Source organism: Zonotrichia albicollis, chromosome 9 (genome assembly GCF_047830755.1).
Source record: "Zonotrichia albicollis isolate bZonAlb1 chromosome 9, bZonAlb1.hap1, whole genome shotgun sequence".
In the NCBI taxonomy this organism is placed as follows: domain Eukaryota; kingdom Metazoa; phylum Chordata; class Aves; order Passeriformes; family Passerellidae; genus Zonotrichia; species Zonotrichia albicollis.
The window spans coordinates 23,542,344-23,559,130 of NC_133827.1; the positions used below are offsets into that span (position 1 = coordinate 23,542,344).

General features: G+C 41.9%; 1 protein-coding gene across 4 annotated transcripts; it reads right to left on the bottom strand.

The window, feature by feature from the left end:
• Positions 1–979: 979 nt before the first annotated feature.
• On the bottom strand, positions 980–16,688 carry IWS1 (interacts with SUPT6H, CTD assembly factor 1). 4 transcript variants are annotated; one of them, XM_074547031.1, is made up of 15 exons: positions 16,527–16,688; positions 16,100–16,215; positions 9,581–10,253; positions 8,868–9,060; positions 8,574–8,631; positions 8,174–8,274; positions 7,760–7,910; positions 6,249–6,331; positions 5,841–5,970; positions 5,054–5,171; positions 4,222–4,333; positions 3,969–4,025; positions 3,667–3,778; positions 2,975–3,132; positions 1,322–1,410 (listed from the first exon to the last, which is right to left on the bottom strand). In XM_074547031.1, exons 1-14 carry the CDS (start codon positions 16,558–16,560, stop codon positions 3,004–3,006), a joined length of 2,067 nt encoding a protein of 688 aa, XP_074403132.1. In that variant the 5' UTR covers positions 16,561–16,688; the 3' UTR covers positions 1,322–1,410; positions 2,975–3,003. The 4 variants fall into 4 exon arrangements, with proteins under 4 accessions (XP_005495192.1, XP_005495193.1, XP_005495196.1 ...); XM_005495135.4 differs by lacking the exon at positions 2,975–3,132 and having other exon boundaries at positions 980–1,410; XM_005495136.4 differs by having other exon boundaries at positions 980–3,132.
• Positions 16,689–16,787: the final 99 nt, after the last annotated feature.

The window sequence follows — 16,787 nt, forward strand, 5'->3', positions numbered from 1 at the left end:
AAGAATCACTTTTAACCCCTGAACCTCCCAGGCCAAAGACTCTGGCTCAACACAGTTCAATTATTTTTCACAGCGTTTCATCTGCCACTATGGCAGTAAAGAATGTCCTGGCTATCAAGAAATTAATTAAAACTAAAAAACCCCCAAACCCTAAGCCCCTGAAGGGCTCAGCATGCTAAAAACACGCAGCTGAGGTGGTTACTGCATTATTCACATACCTGGAGAAAGCAGGAGCAGAGCTCTTGGTGCCCCAGCCAGCACAGGTGTTCTCACTTCAAGCTGCTGTCCCAGCACACAGCTCTGTTCCTGTCATTCCCTCCACTCTCACAGGGGCAAATTCAACACCTGACCCCGACACAAACTTGCAAACTCTCCATGACTGGTGCCAGCAGTAACTCAGCCAACACCAGGATCCCCAGAATTACAGACTACTCATTACAAAACTCTGCTCCTGCAGCCCAAAGGTGATTTTTCTTAATGAAAAAATGACAAATGCCAATTACCTGTGCAAGACTCCTCTTATTGGAGGCAAGCTCAGCAGAGACAGCCATTTTCAGAGATAGAGGCAAAGAAGCCACAGAGTACCAGATGTTATTCTACTGTCAGTCTGTAGCAGCAGGAAAAAAGAAACAGCATAATCCTCTCTAACATAAGGATGTTCTCCTTCCCACTGGTAAAACAGATTTTTGCAAAGTCACTAGTAAGCCACAGTGACATTTTAGCTGGAAGCTGCTGGAATTTTTAGTACTCAATCTGTTTGCTTTCTTTTTACATTAGTCTTCATGAAAAGAAAATCCTTTGCATGGAACACAATCAATACTTCTATATCAAAAGCAATAGATGCAGATCTCCAAAGACATAACAACTGATTAATAAAGCAGTGAATAAAAAGAAAATGGACAAAGTTGAACAAAAAAATAACCCCTCAGTTTTTCCACATCCCAGGTGGTCTCTTCTGAGCAATGAACAGGCAGTCCCCTCCCAAAAAAAACCCAGAAGATGTTTTATTTTTTAAAGTGTTGCAATACAACAAATACATGATCTGTACAAAGGACACAACAGGGCCAGTTTAAATACAATCAGGAGAAAGGAGTCCCCATATTCACAGTCCTCAGACAACATCTTCTACCAGAACCTGAAGAACAATTTTAAGGGTTCACTTAAAAAACAAACTAAAAAACCAAACCCACCCCAAACAAGTTAAAAAATTTAAAGGTCTCCAAAGAGTCTGTGGGTGTATTGTCTTACAGCAGAGCTCATGGGGCATTCTGTGAAGGGTCACAATGGCATCTTATTGCCCTCAATGCTGATTTTCACTGCATGGGCCGTTCTGCTTTTTTTCCTGATATCTGTGAATTTCCGCATCTGTTTGTCCAGTCGACTCACCCCTTTCTTAGAGGTCCCCTGGAACTTAAAAAATAAAACTAATAATTACCACTGAAAAAAAGCAGAGGCCCCAGAGGTGCAAGGCAAGCGGCACATGCGAGGCTGCGCCTGGCAAGGAGCTGGGGGAGCCACTGGGCCCAGCTGCTCTGTCTGTTCTCCTCCCAGAAGGGGAAAATGCCCCCAGGGGCTGCAGGGCTCGGGTGCAGGCAGTGGCACTCATAGCCATCACAGTGCAGGTCAATCACTGCCCAGCTGGGTACCACGTGGAAATTTTGTATCTATTGGCTGCAGCTGTCAGAACCACAGGGCACCAGTGGCACCACTCTGGACTTCTTGCAGGAGGTTAGACACAGATACACTGTGACTAAGGCTGACACATCAATTCCAGGCTGCCATTTATTTTAAAGGTCAGGGATTAGTATTGAGAAAGCAAGGGATTACTGAACAAAGGCAGTGTAGGGGGTAGCAAAAAGAAATGCCTAAGCTGACCATACAAGCATTGCATTTCATCTCTGTGTTGGAACTGCAAATGAAAACCAGGTGGTGTAACAGTTATTCTGCACAGATTAATTCAGTGATGGTGTGCTGAAAACACCACTGAAGACAAACAGCAAGGACCTTCCAAGCCATAGCCAGTGCTTCCCAGAACGCAGTTTTCCTTAACTAGACAACAGAAACAGTAAGTGATGGAAACGTGACACTTTTAAGTTTGGGAGAAACAGTGATATCCAAAACATGCTACTTAGGATCTGAAAAACACATCCATTAGAAACTTGTTCCCATGGCTAAGGAAGGTGCTCCTGACATGCTGATTTTAAATAAGGTTTATTCATAAATCTGTTCACTATTCATTGAAATTATACCTAAAATTTCACAGTGATGTTTAAGAAAATATATTTTTAAAAACAAATAAATATGAAGCTTAATATGAAGTCAACAGTTATCTATGGCTTGTGCTCACCTCTTCCTGTCACTGTTAGCTTGTGGCAGCCCTGCTTACAGCACTGAAATGCAGACCAGGAATTGTCAAAGCAATTCCCATTGATGCATGTTCTCCTAACCCACACTCACAGCAGAGGATTCTTCTCCTCCAGTCTCATTCTGTAGCTCCCATCAGCCATCCCTATTGTCTCACATCATTCTACTTCCTTGCAGGAGCAGGTGTGGAAAACACCTCAGTGTGCCCCAGTCAGAGGTCAGCCACAGACACTGCATGCAGTGACACGAGCTCCTGTACCAAGGGCTAAGAATGCCCATGTGTTGCTTCAGGTGAATCTGGAAAACCTAATTGTGTCAGAGCAGCATTCAAAACCACAGGTGGTGCAAAGCTGGTTTTGAGCACAGGTATTTTCGCTGAACTCCTGTCATTTGGGCACCCTGAAGCCGTGCAGGCAGGAGCCATGGCAGAGGTTATGTGCTAGAGCCTGTTTTCTCCTGTACAAGTTCCCTTGTAGGTCACAGTACAGACACGAGAGAATTCAAGGAGAGTTTTCCAGGTTAAAGTTAGGGTGTACACACTCCTGTCCTGCATGTGCAAACTGCCAACAGCTGGAGCACATGCACTGTTCACACCTCCCTCGAGGGATACCTCTCCAACTTGGGAAGGCAGTGGTATGGCTACAGGGGCATCCTGTTGCCTTCAATGCTGAACTTGATGGCCCGATGCACTTTGCTGAGTCGTTTCTGTTCAGCAAACCGTCTCTTGTGCTTTTCCAAGCGACTAATACCTCTCTTAATAGTCCCGGGCTAGAAACAACATCTCAATTAATGGACAGAAGGAGAAAGAACAGCAGACAGCACAGCAATTGTTACTTCTCCCACTTACACACATTCTACCACATATACCCCTTTAAATGAAACTGTATGAGTAGATGGATGAAGACAAAGCAACACAAAGGCCTCCACCGAAGCTGGTCGTGTTTACCAAAACCTCAAAAGTTTCCCAAACTCGAATATTATTAGAACACGATACAAAAGCTGGGAGAGGTGTAAAAACATCAGTGCAGTGACACAGGTACTGAACTGCAGCTTTAGCTCAGAATGCTTTAAAGCAAGAGGCCTGCAATCACATTCTCACCTGAGAGAGAAATTCTAGAAAAGTTAACTCAAAAATCTCTTTTTGGTCAGAGATATTTTCCTGTGAAAACACGTGAAGAGCTTACTGTATGCACTCACTACAAGAGGCCCTTAAAAGAACTACCCTCCTGTACAGAAGCCATGGTGATATGGTGACAGACTCCCAGGCCTAGGAACAGTCACCAGGCCACTGGCAGTGCTTACCCTGGAGGACTCCATCTCCACGTTCCACTTGGGCCTGACGACGTAGTCTTTGTTGGAGGGCATTGGGACCCTGGCACGGGCACAGAACCCAGGGTCCCCGGGCCTGAGAGCCCTGTGGAAAAACAGATGTGACTGTCATGGACAAATCTTATCCAGAAAGAAGTAAAGCCACCCAGTGTGCTGTCCTCTGAAACACACTGTATACGACTGCCGCTAAAACCTCTACAGAAATTCCACAGTAGTAGTGCCACCACAATACTTCACTTAAAAAACCCAACAAACTATTTATATATCCAACTTACTTTTCTTCTCCTGTTAATACTTTCTCCAGGTCCCTACGGGGAGTCTGACCACCAGAGCTGCAAGAAAAATAAATATTTATAGGCATCTATACACAGAGGAAGAAATTTTAAAAGACAATAAAGTATGTTAAAAGGTAAGAGAGACCCTAACTGACTACCCTTTTACCCTTTTTATTTCCTTTCGTATTTACACACCACTTGGTTTCTCCTGAGGGAGCCTTAAAGAATTCCATGTTTCTGCTGCTATTCCTACCTGCTCATTTTCCTTCGATGAGGCATCTGTTCCAAATCTCTCTGCTCTCTCTCTTCTCTGGTCATGCCTTTGTAGTTTGAGGTAAGGCCAAAAATGGGTCGAGACCATTCATCTATTAAAAAAATTATTAGTTAACAAAGACCAGGCTTTTGTTTCTCTTAAACCACTCTGGTGATCAAGTACAACTTTGAAAGTTTGTGGCAAGTATTTATGCTTCCTTTCAACCAAATGATTTTTGAGCCCTTAGCATTTAATGGAAAACCAGCCTTGTGAACAGAAAACAAGAGCTTTCATCCCCAAAGTCTCTTTGTTGCCTGTTCTTCTAGAACATCTCCAAGCTCTCAGAAAGAATACTCAGTGTCAGGACCTCCTGCACAACTCAGGAATGCTATTTTAGAAATGTGCAGAAAAGGTCCTAAAGAATGTAAGTTTATCATCAGTCTGCAGCTATTCTGGAAGGAATGCACTCCACATGGAGCACAACTGAGTAGTAAACATTCAGTCAGCTCAGTTCTCTCTGAAGTCCATGGAATAAACAGCCCCCTGGCAGCACCTTCCTGCCTTTTCAGCATATACAAAAGATCTGGACCATGAGCAAAGAGAGAACCCAGCAAAACAAATGCCATCCTCTGGTTTAAGGCAATGGAACAGGTGCATGCAGAAGCCAATGTAACAGTGCTTGTTAAGAGCTGTACAAAGTTATGAAACACATCAGTGAGGTTCCTACACTGCAGAATCTTCTCTACAGACAACAGCAGTGCATCAGAAACCAATGCAGAAGTTTCATTCATCACCAGAGGGATCTCAGAGAGGCACAGGCAGGTTTACATACTGATCAGCTTCCCAGCCATGTCCTTGTTGGGTCTCGACTCCTTGGGGTGTTTGTACAGGTACATCACAGCCCGTCCAATGCCGCTGTGCTTCAGGGTCTCCTGGCTCACACTGGGCAGCTGCAGACAAAAGGAAAAGTCAGATAACAGCAATAAATTATGTCTGAACATTATTAATGGTGTCATTGAACTTTGCAGAAATACCTTTCATTTAAACCATCTCAGAAAATGTAAGGTTTTCGTTGTCCCACTGGGAATTGTTTAAAGTATCAAACACCTAAATCTAGAAATCTGCCATAACATTCTTGGTTTATACACAAAATTAGGCAGCTTTCTAGAAATTTTTGTTCCAAATGCTCTCTAGTTTATATTACCCCAAAACTATGCTACTGCCTTCAAATCCTTCATTCTATAAATAAACACTTAAATGGCAAAGACACTCAAGCAATCAGCTTAGCCAAAGACACTGAAAGCCTACACTGAGTGTGTGCACTGCACTCTGTAAGAAAGCAGAAAAGAGAAGGGATCACAAGGGAAAAAAAATCAGGGATGCACAGCAAGCAACTCTTCACCTGAATTTGGATATAAACCTGAAACAGGAAGGCAGGGCCAAATAATCCAAATTCATTTACACAAGCACACCTGTTGTGCAGGTTGCTTCCTTGCGTTTTTCACTGCCCAGCCCATCGGCAGAGCTGCAGTTCATTTATCACCTCACATTTCCCTAAAGCACATGACTGTAAAACTGTGGACAAGCTCCAAATCAAATATGAAAAGTCAGGTCCAAACCTCTTGCAGGATCTTCAGAAGCTCCTCTCTTATCTTTAGTGCTGGCAGACTTCGGTCTGGAAGAGGAGAAAGCCACTCTTTGATGGCAGACATAACACCACTATCGATGAAAGTTTCTTTGAGATCCTGCCTAAAAGGTTTAAATTAAGAGAAGCCCATAAATCATGTAATATAGCAACATCTCAAGTTGTGATGTCCCCTCAGGAAAATAGCACAATTGAGTTTCTTTCATGTTAAGAGGGAAAATTATGTATAATTTTATGTTTTTGAGGTCACCTAGCTTCAGCATTTACTTGGAATAAAAACAGTGTTTTTCTGCATATTCAGTATAGCTGTAGTATAACTCCATGAAATCTTACAAATTCTGACTATTGCCCACGGTTGCAGTTAGCTAGAATGACAACTCACTTTTTAAGATGCATGACTACAGTTGGTAGCAAAGTTAATTTCTTTAGTGCTGGTTTCTTTTGCGTATTCAGCTGACGATCCTCCTGTAGAGAGTTGAAAAATCAGCACAAGTTAATCAAAGAAAGAAATCAGCAACTCCCATTCTTTGCAACACTTACAAAGAAAAAGACTAGTCTATTAAACTACAAGTGCAACTTTGGAGGGATTACACTAATTTTGTCCCCTGCTCCACAGCTCACCAACAATTATGCAACAATTTCTCTGAAAAAACAGTCGTCACTTTAGTCGGTATTTCCCAATAAAGCATCACATTAGGAGAGTGCTCCTAATTTTACTTTTTTTTCCTACTTCATGACTTAGACTGACTACAATAACTGGAGGTCCTCTATACTGTGCACAGATAACACTTTCTTAGTAAAGCCTCACCTGAAAGAGAAAAATAGCTAAGCAGAACAATGGGAAGGGAGAACATGTATTTTCACCTGTGTCATTTCAAAATTACTTCCATCCAAGGCCTATCACTATCTATTCAAAACTTGTCACCCATACTAAAACCACCCAATGCAATCAACAGATTTCTGTCCAGCTCTGGTAATTCCTTTCTATTTGTCCTAATCCACTGAAGCCTCTTTCTGTGCAATGTTTGTTTCATTGCAAGGGAGAAGATTCTTCCAATGCATCTCCTTCCCTCTTCCTGCCCCTGTACTTCAAACTTTGACACCTCATTTGAAACATCTGGCTGTCACCTTGTCTGAGAAAGGCTTTCCTGTCAAGCCCAAGAAGTTTCAGTTGCCTTCCAGATTGCTTTCTCACTCTTCCCATCTTTCTGAACTCATTATCCAGATCTTGTTCTCAGACATGCTTTTGTTGTTGCTATTTGTAAAGCTCCTCTAGTTTCTAAAGTCATGTATATCCCTCAATTGGTTTTAATGTGTTTTGCTGTTTGTTAATTTGATTGCTACTCCAACAAAACAGAAACCTGACAAAAAGGAAGATCCCAAATAACCTCCCACAGTAAGATATTAAACATTTCTCCTAGAAAAAGGCAGAAGGTCCCATGAATCTTTACTCTGATGTCATTACCACAGCACTGTCATTCAAGCAATTTGGAAAAGGACTCTTCTCAGAAACAAATACCCAAGTATGACACATGCCAGTAACATCATAATGAAATTAAAGCATAGTCCCTTTCTCAGTATTTAACACACTACTAGGTGGTTTATAGAGCACCTATATATCCCTTTTTAAAGAAGTTGATCTCAGTGGATGGAAGTTTAACAATTGACCTAATTTTAATATTTAAAAATTAGTATTCTATCAAAATTTCAACAGAATGTTTTCATTTAGAATAGCAAAATAACATTTAGGGTTATACAGACATTAGAAGCTTTCCATAGTGTACAGATTACTCCTGCTGAATACAAGCCAGATTTTTGTATTTTATTAATCCCACAGTTTTCCCATAGAAGAGATCTGAATTTCAAGGTGTGTTTGGAGCCTGGAAAACTGACCTCAGCAGCTTCATTCATCTTCACAATCATGGCACTGACCACATCATCTGCATCGCTGATGAAAGTGCCCCCGTCGCGGTTCCGCCTGCGCTTGCCGCTCATGCTCTTCTTCCTCTGCAGCATCATGTCGAAATCTGACATGAAGTCCATGCTGAAACACAACCACACTGTTCACTGATGGGCCTTGGCACGAAATAATCTTGTGTTTCTCCAGGGCACAAACACTGTGTCTCAAGGTCCCAGTGAGATAATTAATTACCCTCAGTATGCAAAATGCAAAACTGGCAAAGGGCTCCAATGGCTCCAGACCTTGCTGTAACACCCAACATGTGCACACCTGCAATATCCAGGGTCCATAACGCCCTTTCACCAAAATCTGGTATTAGCAAAGGAATATGTAACACAATGACTTACTGCTTCCCTCTTTTGATGTTATCATCAGAGTCTGATTCATCTGCTGTCTCCTTCATGTCTCCATCACCTTTCTCTTCCTCCAAATCCTCCTGGTTAAAACCCTGATGAGTACAGAGAGTGCAAATCAGTGTATGGATCAGGATTGAGCATCTACTCAGGTACCTGACACTAAAAAAGCTTCAGGTAAGTTTTAAGAGGATCTAGAAAGATGAACAGAGTCTTTCTGATTCCCTCTGTGACTACTGTCACACCAACAATTCTCCCAAAAGATGAACTGTAAATATTATTTAACCCAAAGAGTACCCCAGTGAGTCTGGCAGATACAAAACTGACCTGATGCAGCACATACATTCTCTTCAGATCTAGCAAGTCAACAGGACACATCCACAGTAACACTTACCGTAAATTCCTCCTCTTCCTCATCACCAGATTCTCCAAATATATCTGCAATCAGGTTCCTGTGAAGGTAACAACAACATTTATCTACTTTGACTACAACAAGATGTGACTTTTCTGCAAAATCTCTAATGACTGTATGAAGATCTACATTTTGTTGTCTCCTTCTACTGACCTTTCTCTTCATGCCACCATTGAAGGTGACCAGTCATTCTCTGGTTGGGATTTATCCGTTTTCCATTCACCACCACTCCCCCTGTCTAAAACCCCAAAAGAATTCATATTCTTTCCCACTTACTCTTGTTCATTTCCAGATTCACTGTCACTGCCAAACAGATCTTTCCCTTTTTTCTTCCCAGCATCCTCTTTTCCTTCTTCTTCCTCCTCCTCACTATCGGATACAGCATTTTTCTTCCTTTTGTCAGATTTCTCTGAAGCAGCATCACTGTCCGATTCTTCAGCATCAGAAAGGATTCGTACCTTTTTTGCAGCTGCCAGCAGAAAGGAGCATTACTACATGTCCCAGTTAAGAGGGGACAACTGTTACTCTCAAATTATTCTCTGACTAGTCTTCCAACACCAGACCATTGCCATTTCCTAAAAAGCATATCCATTCTGAAGTGTTTTATTAAATCAGCAAATGGAGCTTCCATACACCACATCTATTCATTAAAAAAATTGCAATTTCAAATCTCTCACCTCCAATATATGAAAAAAACATACAAGAAAAAATTACTAGAGAATCAGCAATGAAGTAAATAAAGAACAAACTATCATGTCAACAGATGCCAGTTAGATCCTTACGGTCTTTTGTTAGACCTACTTATTACTCAGAAGTGTTAGATACACATTCACACAGCAAAGCAGTCAGAACAACAGCCTCTGCAAATGCAGTTCTGCTCCAAAACTAAATCTGATTTATGGTTTCTCAACTTAAGATGCTTTATTCACACAAAAGCAATGATTTAACTTCCACACCACTACCTGTCACAGCACAGTATAGTTTCTTACGTGTTTTCTCATTGTCATCCTCACTATCAGACAGGATGGCTGTTTTCCTCTTCACTGTCTTTTCTTCCTCTTTTTCATCTTCATCACTGTCTGATATTTTACGTCTCTTAGGAGCTTCGTCTTCACTGTCAGAGCCCTGAAATCCTTTCCTTACATGTTCATTATCTGAATGATGAGAGTCATTCTGCACCTTTTCCTTCCTGTCCTCCCCATCGCTATCTTCAGACTCTATCTGCTTGTGTCTGGACACATCCTCGCTCTCCGAGTCGCTGGCTGGCTGCTTCTGAGGCTCTTCACTCTCAGAGTCACTGGCTGCCTGCTTCTGGAGCTCCTCACTCTCAGAGTCACTGGCTGCCTGCTTGTGTGATTCCTCATTTTCAAAATCACTGCTGTGATCCCTTGGAGGCTCTCCATTGTCAGAGTCACTCGCTCGATGATTTAAGGTCTCTTCATTTTCAGAGTCACTTAAATGCCGGTTTGGACGGTCCTCAGTATCAGAGTCACTGTCCTTCTCTCCATGAGTTGCTTCATTTTCTGAATCACTCACATTGTGATTTGGGGGCTCCTCATTATCTGAGTCACTTTCTTTTTGCCTTGGGTTATCTTCATTTTCAGAGTCTGTCATATGAGGCTCTCCACCTTGCCCATCATCTTCTCCATCACTGTGTTCATTCTGAAACAGAAAAATAATCTCAGACAACTAAGCAAAAACACCTTAAAAAGTAAAGAAAAGATGTTCTGCATTTTTGCTTGTCCTTCCTCCAATTTGATTACCCAAAGTGCTGCAAACTGAAATAGTGTCTATGTAAAAATAATTAGACAATTTGCATCAAAATACTATCAAATACTTCACATCAAAAAAGTATTATCAATGGAAGTATGTCCATCCTGCAGCTCCATGGTATTTTGAAAGTGGTAACAGAATTCCCAGAACACTTAAATAAGCATGTCTAAGAAGGGTCCAGTTGCTCAAGGGTAAAGGCTTAGTACTTTTATTTTAATAGGTCAGGCCTTCAAAGTGGTTTTGTTGAAATTCCCAGTAACAAAGCAAGAAAGAGTATCTTGCATTTGTCATTTTATTTTCCTGAAGATCTCAAACAGATGTTTCCTGTGTGAAGTACACCTCACTGAAACAGCACAGGCATTCTGCTCCAAATGAAGCTAACGCCTGTTCCTTCTTTGTCGAGGAAACCTATTTAAGAACAACTCAAGAGCAAAAGCCTAGCAAAAGACAAGAATAAAGTTTTAGTCAGACCTTTCAGAGTATAACTGTTAACAGTCTTTGTGTTTCAGATTCAACAGCTCTCTCCCCTGCGCTGACAGCTCCCATGCTGATCCAGACACCCAAGATAACCATGCACAAACACACCCACCTGGCAACTTCAGAACTGAAACAATCCTTTGAACTTTTCTACACACCAAAAAATATTCAGGCATGTGCTCCATTTTTAAGAGAACATCTCAGAAACCACCTTACTAACTATAATTACTTACAGCATCATCTTTTATCTCCAACATCCAAAATCTACTTGGAAAAAAAAATCTCAATTGCATTTACCTGAGAATATGAAATTAGACTTGAAAACTCATTCCATTAATTCAGCTCTCACAGCTACTGTCCCCATAATCCTGTTTTCAGCTGAAAACAACAGCATTGTACAAGGAACTTCTCTTTAGCATACTCAACTCAAAGCCTCAATCAGGCTTTCCTCAGTCATTTTGTCTCAGCTATAAACTTTTTCTACCTGCAAACTGAGTATTTATTGTGACAGGAGATGCCTTAAGACCTACATGTCCTGAAGTTTCCAAATCTTTTTTTTTCTGCAATTCAGTTTCTTTGGAAACAGATTTTCTATCTATTTTTATTTTCTCTAGTTGTTCTACTCCCACATCCAGACCCATAAAAAAAATGTAGGTGTAGCTGCCCTACACCTACAACAAAGAATACTACTGATCTTTAAAATGCATGATGCAGGAAGAATTTAAAATAAAATTAATTTCAACTGCTTTTAGGAACTACTTCCTCCATAATTATGTTAAGTGGCAAAGAGCACTGCTTTTTAAGACTTTGGACTTTATATATTTATTTCTTTGGCTAGCACTTGATAAAGATCTTCTAAATTACTGCAAAAGGACTAACAGAGTTATGGAACAATGAAAAAAAACCCCAGGACCATGAAATTTTAAAACATGCACTACAAATACGACTTCACTAATTCCATGCTATTTAATGCTAACTACAAACAGCTGCTGTGACAATCTAAGTTGTTTTCTCTCTGCTGCTGGTTCCTGTCTCTACAGCAATGCATCTTTGGAAACTTTTGTATCCAGAAATTCTCACTTCTCCTCACAGAAAGGAAACACAGCTCCGTTAAAACCTGAATCTGGAATTTTAAGGAAATATTAATATTAGGAAGTGACAGAATCTAGAATGCACTCAACTGCCCTCTGCTTGTTAATATTTTATTCCCTTACCAAAAAATCACTTTGATTGCCCTTCTCCTGCCTAGTATATCCCATATAAACATATCACAGGTGTATGTGACAGATCTTCCCTGACTGTATTACTTTGGACTAAAGAAAACTGCAGCTGGAACAGAACAGAAAGCAGATTGTACAGCAGTTACAGGTAAGGTCATTGAGAAACACTGAAATCAAACTGGTATCTAAAATGGTAGAAAAACAAGAATTAAATAATTTTTGTTACTGTATTTTGTGTGGGCTTGCCTGTCTTCTCTCAATGTCAGATGGTGAATGCTGAATAGTACTGATAATTATGTCAGCAGTGATAAAGGATTTTGCTAAACAAACCCAAGGAAATTAATAAAAATAGTTCTCTTTAAGATATTAGGACCATCACCTTCCCAGCTTCCAGTTTAGGAATTCTTTGGTGAGCAAATAAACAAAATTAAGAACCAACAAGAATCAGCAATGATTCTTCATATTTCTAAGGTCAGAAGTGTGGCTGCAGGTTATACATGCACCTGTTCAGAATTAATCACTAAATTACAAAGAACTTCTCATGCAAAACCTTGGGGAGAAGACACTGTAATTACAGAGCATTATTACTGGAGATTATCACAGGATCCCGAATCTTTAACCTGTTACTGCAAAGTGACAATCCCTGCTGAGAATGAAGATGTTTGGTGGGGGAGAGCAGACACCCAGCAGTCACTGAGCCAGTGGTCAGAGCAGCTCAGCTGCTGCAGTGTCAGCACCCGAGGTGACACAGGTGGGTGTCCCTGCACACTCTGGGCACACAGCTGTCCCTGCACACACAGCTGTCCCTGCACACTCACGCTGGGCACACAGCTGTCCCTGCACACACAGCTGTCCCTGCACACACAGCTGTCCCTGCACGCTCAGGGCACACAGCTGTCCCTGCACACACAGCTGTCCCTGCACACACAGCTGTCCCTGCACACTCTGGGCACACGGGCACCACCCCTGGAGCCCGCTGAGAGAGCTGGGCCAGGCAGCAGCAGTGCCGGTGAGGGCAGCACTGCCCCAGAGCCCCCACCAGCTGAGACCCTGCCCAGGGCAGGACTTGCCCACTGCCCACACAATTCAGGAATCTGCATGCTTTGGAATATAATTGATATAAAAAGTGACCAATTTTCCAGTAAAATGGCAAAATGCTGCTGGGTATGCTTGATAGTCTTCACTTTCCCTTTTTTATTTGTTCATCTCTACAAACTGTTTTCAAATAAATGAAGTATGTAATTTTTGAGTTTTCTAGTTCTCATTTTCAAATGACTGACTGAAAGATCAGACATCCTCAAACAGAGTAGGTCTCAGGTAATTGCTTCTCCTTTTTTCTCTAATTCCTTTGCTTTCTTTTCTTCCTCCTCTTTATCTATAAACATTTTAATTGAGATGTCCTTGATTTTTGTTTAATGAAAGAGTTCTATAACATGAGGCTTTAGTACAGTATAAAATAAGGAATATATCAAAATCAAATTTACAGTGTTACACTTCTACATAAAAATTACAGCTACCAAGCAGTTTACTGGATCAACATGCAGCCACTTTTAAGAGCTACTTCTTTGATAATTTAGTAACTTCAACAAAATGGAAGCCATCCACTACAATTTCATGAGAGATGAGCATTAAACTAAGACCTACACAACCATCATGGGCATATCAGCAAGCTCCTCCTTTTTTTCAGGTATCACATATTTGTGTTTGTTAACAGTCACAGGCTAACCACAACTTAGTTCATGAAAAAGCAGCAACTTGGTGGAAGTGTAAAAACAAAGTTATTACAGATTTCTGTATCAGCCTGACTTGGACAAACACTGTAAACATGATTTCAGATTCATTACTGTACTAATTCTAATTGTCTAAAGCAGAATCAGTAAGGACATCAAGGAGAACATTTATAGATAAAGTGGGACTGGGGGAAGGAAAGCCAGAAAAGAATTGTGGAAAAGAAAAACCCACATACCTGAGACCTACATAAGTAATTCCTCAGGATTCCCCTTTTCTTTAAAGTTAAAAACCTGAAAGAAAAGTTTGAAATTTTAAAACTTCAGTTCTTTACATCTGAGTTCTAAATTAGAGGCAAAATAGTAATTAAATAGACTTAACTGATTAGGCTGCCTAAAAAGGTTTTATTACCTTTGAGTGTAATTTCTCCCACACACTCCTAAAAATGAAGAATATAAGAGGATGAGAGAATATTTAGAGTAAATAATAGGACAAATGACTGAAAGCTACTCCTTTCAGAGATGGCTGCTCCACATTATTGCCTTTTGAGTGCAAAGAGAATTCAACGGAGGGAAAGGAAAATTAAGACTTCATAGCAAAACAAAATATTTGGGTTTTAATTTGAGCTGAATCAAATACAGCATGAAGGCTTGACAAATCTCATTTAGTATAGGTCAAAAAGGTGGCTTAGCTTGGCTCTTTTATTTTAATTGACTTTCTGAAATATTTAACCTACAGAGGAACATTCAATCACCATCACAGAAAAAAAGTCTTTAACATACAGGCACCTCAGCACATGAAGAGGCCCAGATAACAGTGATAACTGGTACCTTCTGCTCACCTAAATCTGAAGAAGACATGCTGCAGATGTAAGCAACAGTCAAGTACCTTGCCACAGTAAGTAAAATTAAAATCTCAGAGAAATGCTCAGAAAAGTAAGAATCAATAATCAGCCATAAACCAATGACACAGAAGAAAAAGATTAATATCATTGTAGCAGCAGTGTGACTTTTCACACACTCATCACGCTTTTCTTTCATAGAACAGAAGTACTAAATTCCTCCAGACAGTTATTTTCCCAGCCAGAGAAATGTGTTTCCTGCCACTGCAATTGCAATTGTCACAGTGGCAGATGCTGCCTCACACCAAATCTATTTCTTCCCTTGGAAATATCAACACCTATCAAAAAAAGTAAATTCCAAATGTGCTTTACAATTAAGTTCAAATACACGGAAAGAACTTTCATTTTATAAAATACAGTTTTCATCTACTTTCTAACACTGAGGGAAGTATGAATTCAATTAAGGCAGGGCAAAAAAAAAGAAAAAATAATTAAAAAAAAAGGATTGTAAATGATGCCAGTTTAGTCAAGCCTTCTCTCACACCAGCCTTTGTTGCATTTTAAGCAATTTCTAACATGTGTAACACTGAAAACCCAGACTGAGGAAATCCTGATCTTTACATACAATACAGTAGAGTAACAGAATGCTCTGAAATAGCTTTGACTACAGTTTTTATAAGTATCAAAAAGTTCTCTGTAACTTGGCTGGCAGAAGACCTGAATTCACAGGCCAAAATTATTCCTTCTGACTAAGACCTGATGTAGCTCTACTGTAAGTCACAAACATTTCTTAAAAATTAAATCTCAACTTCCCAAACTGCCCTAGAAATGTAAAGGGAGCCTTCTCTTTCACTAGAATCTCTTCTCAGCCCAGTCAATCCACAAACGAAGTGACTCTCCAGAAACAACCCTGGACCACAACCTTTCCGTGCTGAACACTTCTCCAAGGGGGAACCACTTCAGAGGAAAACCAGGTCCCACTCAGGAACCTGAACCCGCCCCACATGCACACCCGCTCCTTTGTGAATGACAAGGTGGAAACCAGCACAAGGCAAACTCAAGAGTCACTGTCCCCACCTGACATGAACCCTGGGAGAGCATTTATTCTCTGTTAAGGAAATCACCACCTCCAGAGCGTGTGGTTTTACAGCACTGTGCAGAATTTCAGGTACAAATTCCTCATAACCCCAACATTTTATCTCTGTGAAATCGAGGCTAACCGAGTACAACTTACTCAAGTTCAGAACAGCGTGTGCTACCACAACAAGAAAAAACCAAACAAACCCTAGCCAACATACTTGTTAAGAGATTATCCAACGCTTTTTTATGGAAATAAAGTTTTGCCCGATGGAACTCTTAAGAGAAACTCAATAAACAGGTGTGTCTCGGTTACGAGAGAATGCCGCTTTAAACAACAACAAAAAAGAATTCAAAGAGTAAACTTTATCTAGATAAAGCTCCCTTAGTACCTCTGAATGGTGCCCTACACTTCCATTCTCCGATCCAGAATGTTGTTCGTTTCCTTCATCTTCCACATCAGATCCTGAGTCTCGCTCGTCTTGCACTGGAGTAGCTCCTCCATCATCTATTCCGAGATTTAAAAAAGAAAGTAAACCTCAGCGTTTAAAGGAACCGCACGGGAACCGGGCGGACTCCCGCTCTAACGGGGCAGGGAAACGGGGATGTCCGAACAAAGCACCCCAGCCACCCCCGGGAGCGCACAAATCCTCCCGCACCAAGCGGGCAGCGACCGCTGCGCTGCCCGGACACCGGACTGTTGCAAATAACGCCCTCAGCGCTGCCCTCGGGCCAGGGCCCCGCCGCTGTGCCCCCGAACCCGCGGGCCCTGCCGTGCCCGACGCCCTCCCCGGAGGGTGCTGCGCGCCGCGCCGCTACCTGACTGCTCCCCGCCATAGTAGTGGGAGTCCATGCCGCGCCCCGCAGTGGCGGCGGGCGCTGCCCCGGGCGCTCCCTCAGCGCGGCCCGGCCCGGCCCCGCCGCCTCGCACAGGAACAAGATGGCGCCTCCCCGCCCAGCAGCGCCCCCGCCCCGCGCGCACGGCGCGCTGGGTCTCGCGAGAACGCTGGGGCAGCGGCCGCCAGGGGGCGCTGGCCTCTCCAGCCGGCCCCGCCCGGTGGGCTCGGGCTCGGCCGCAAC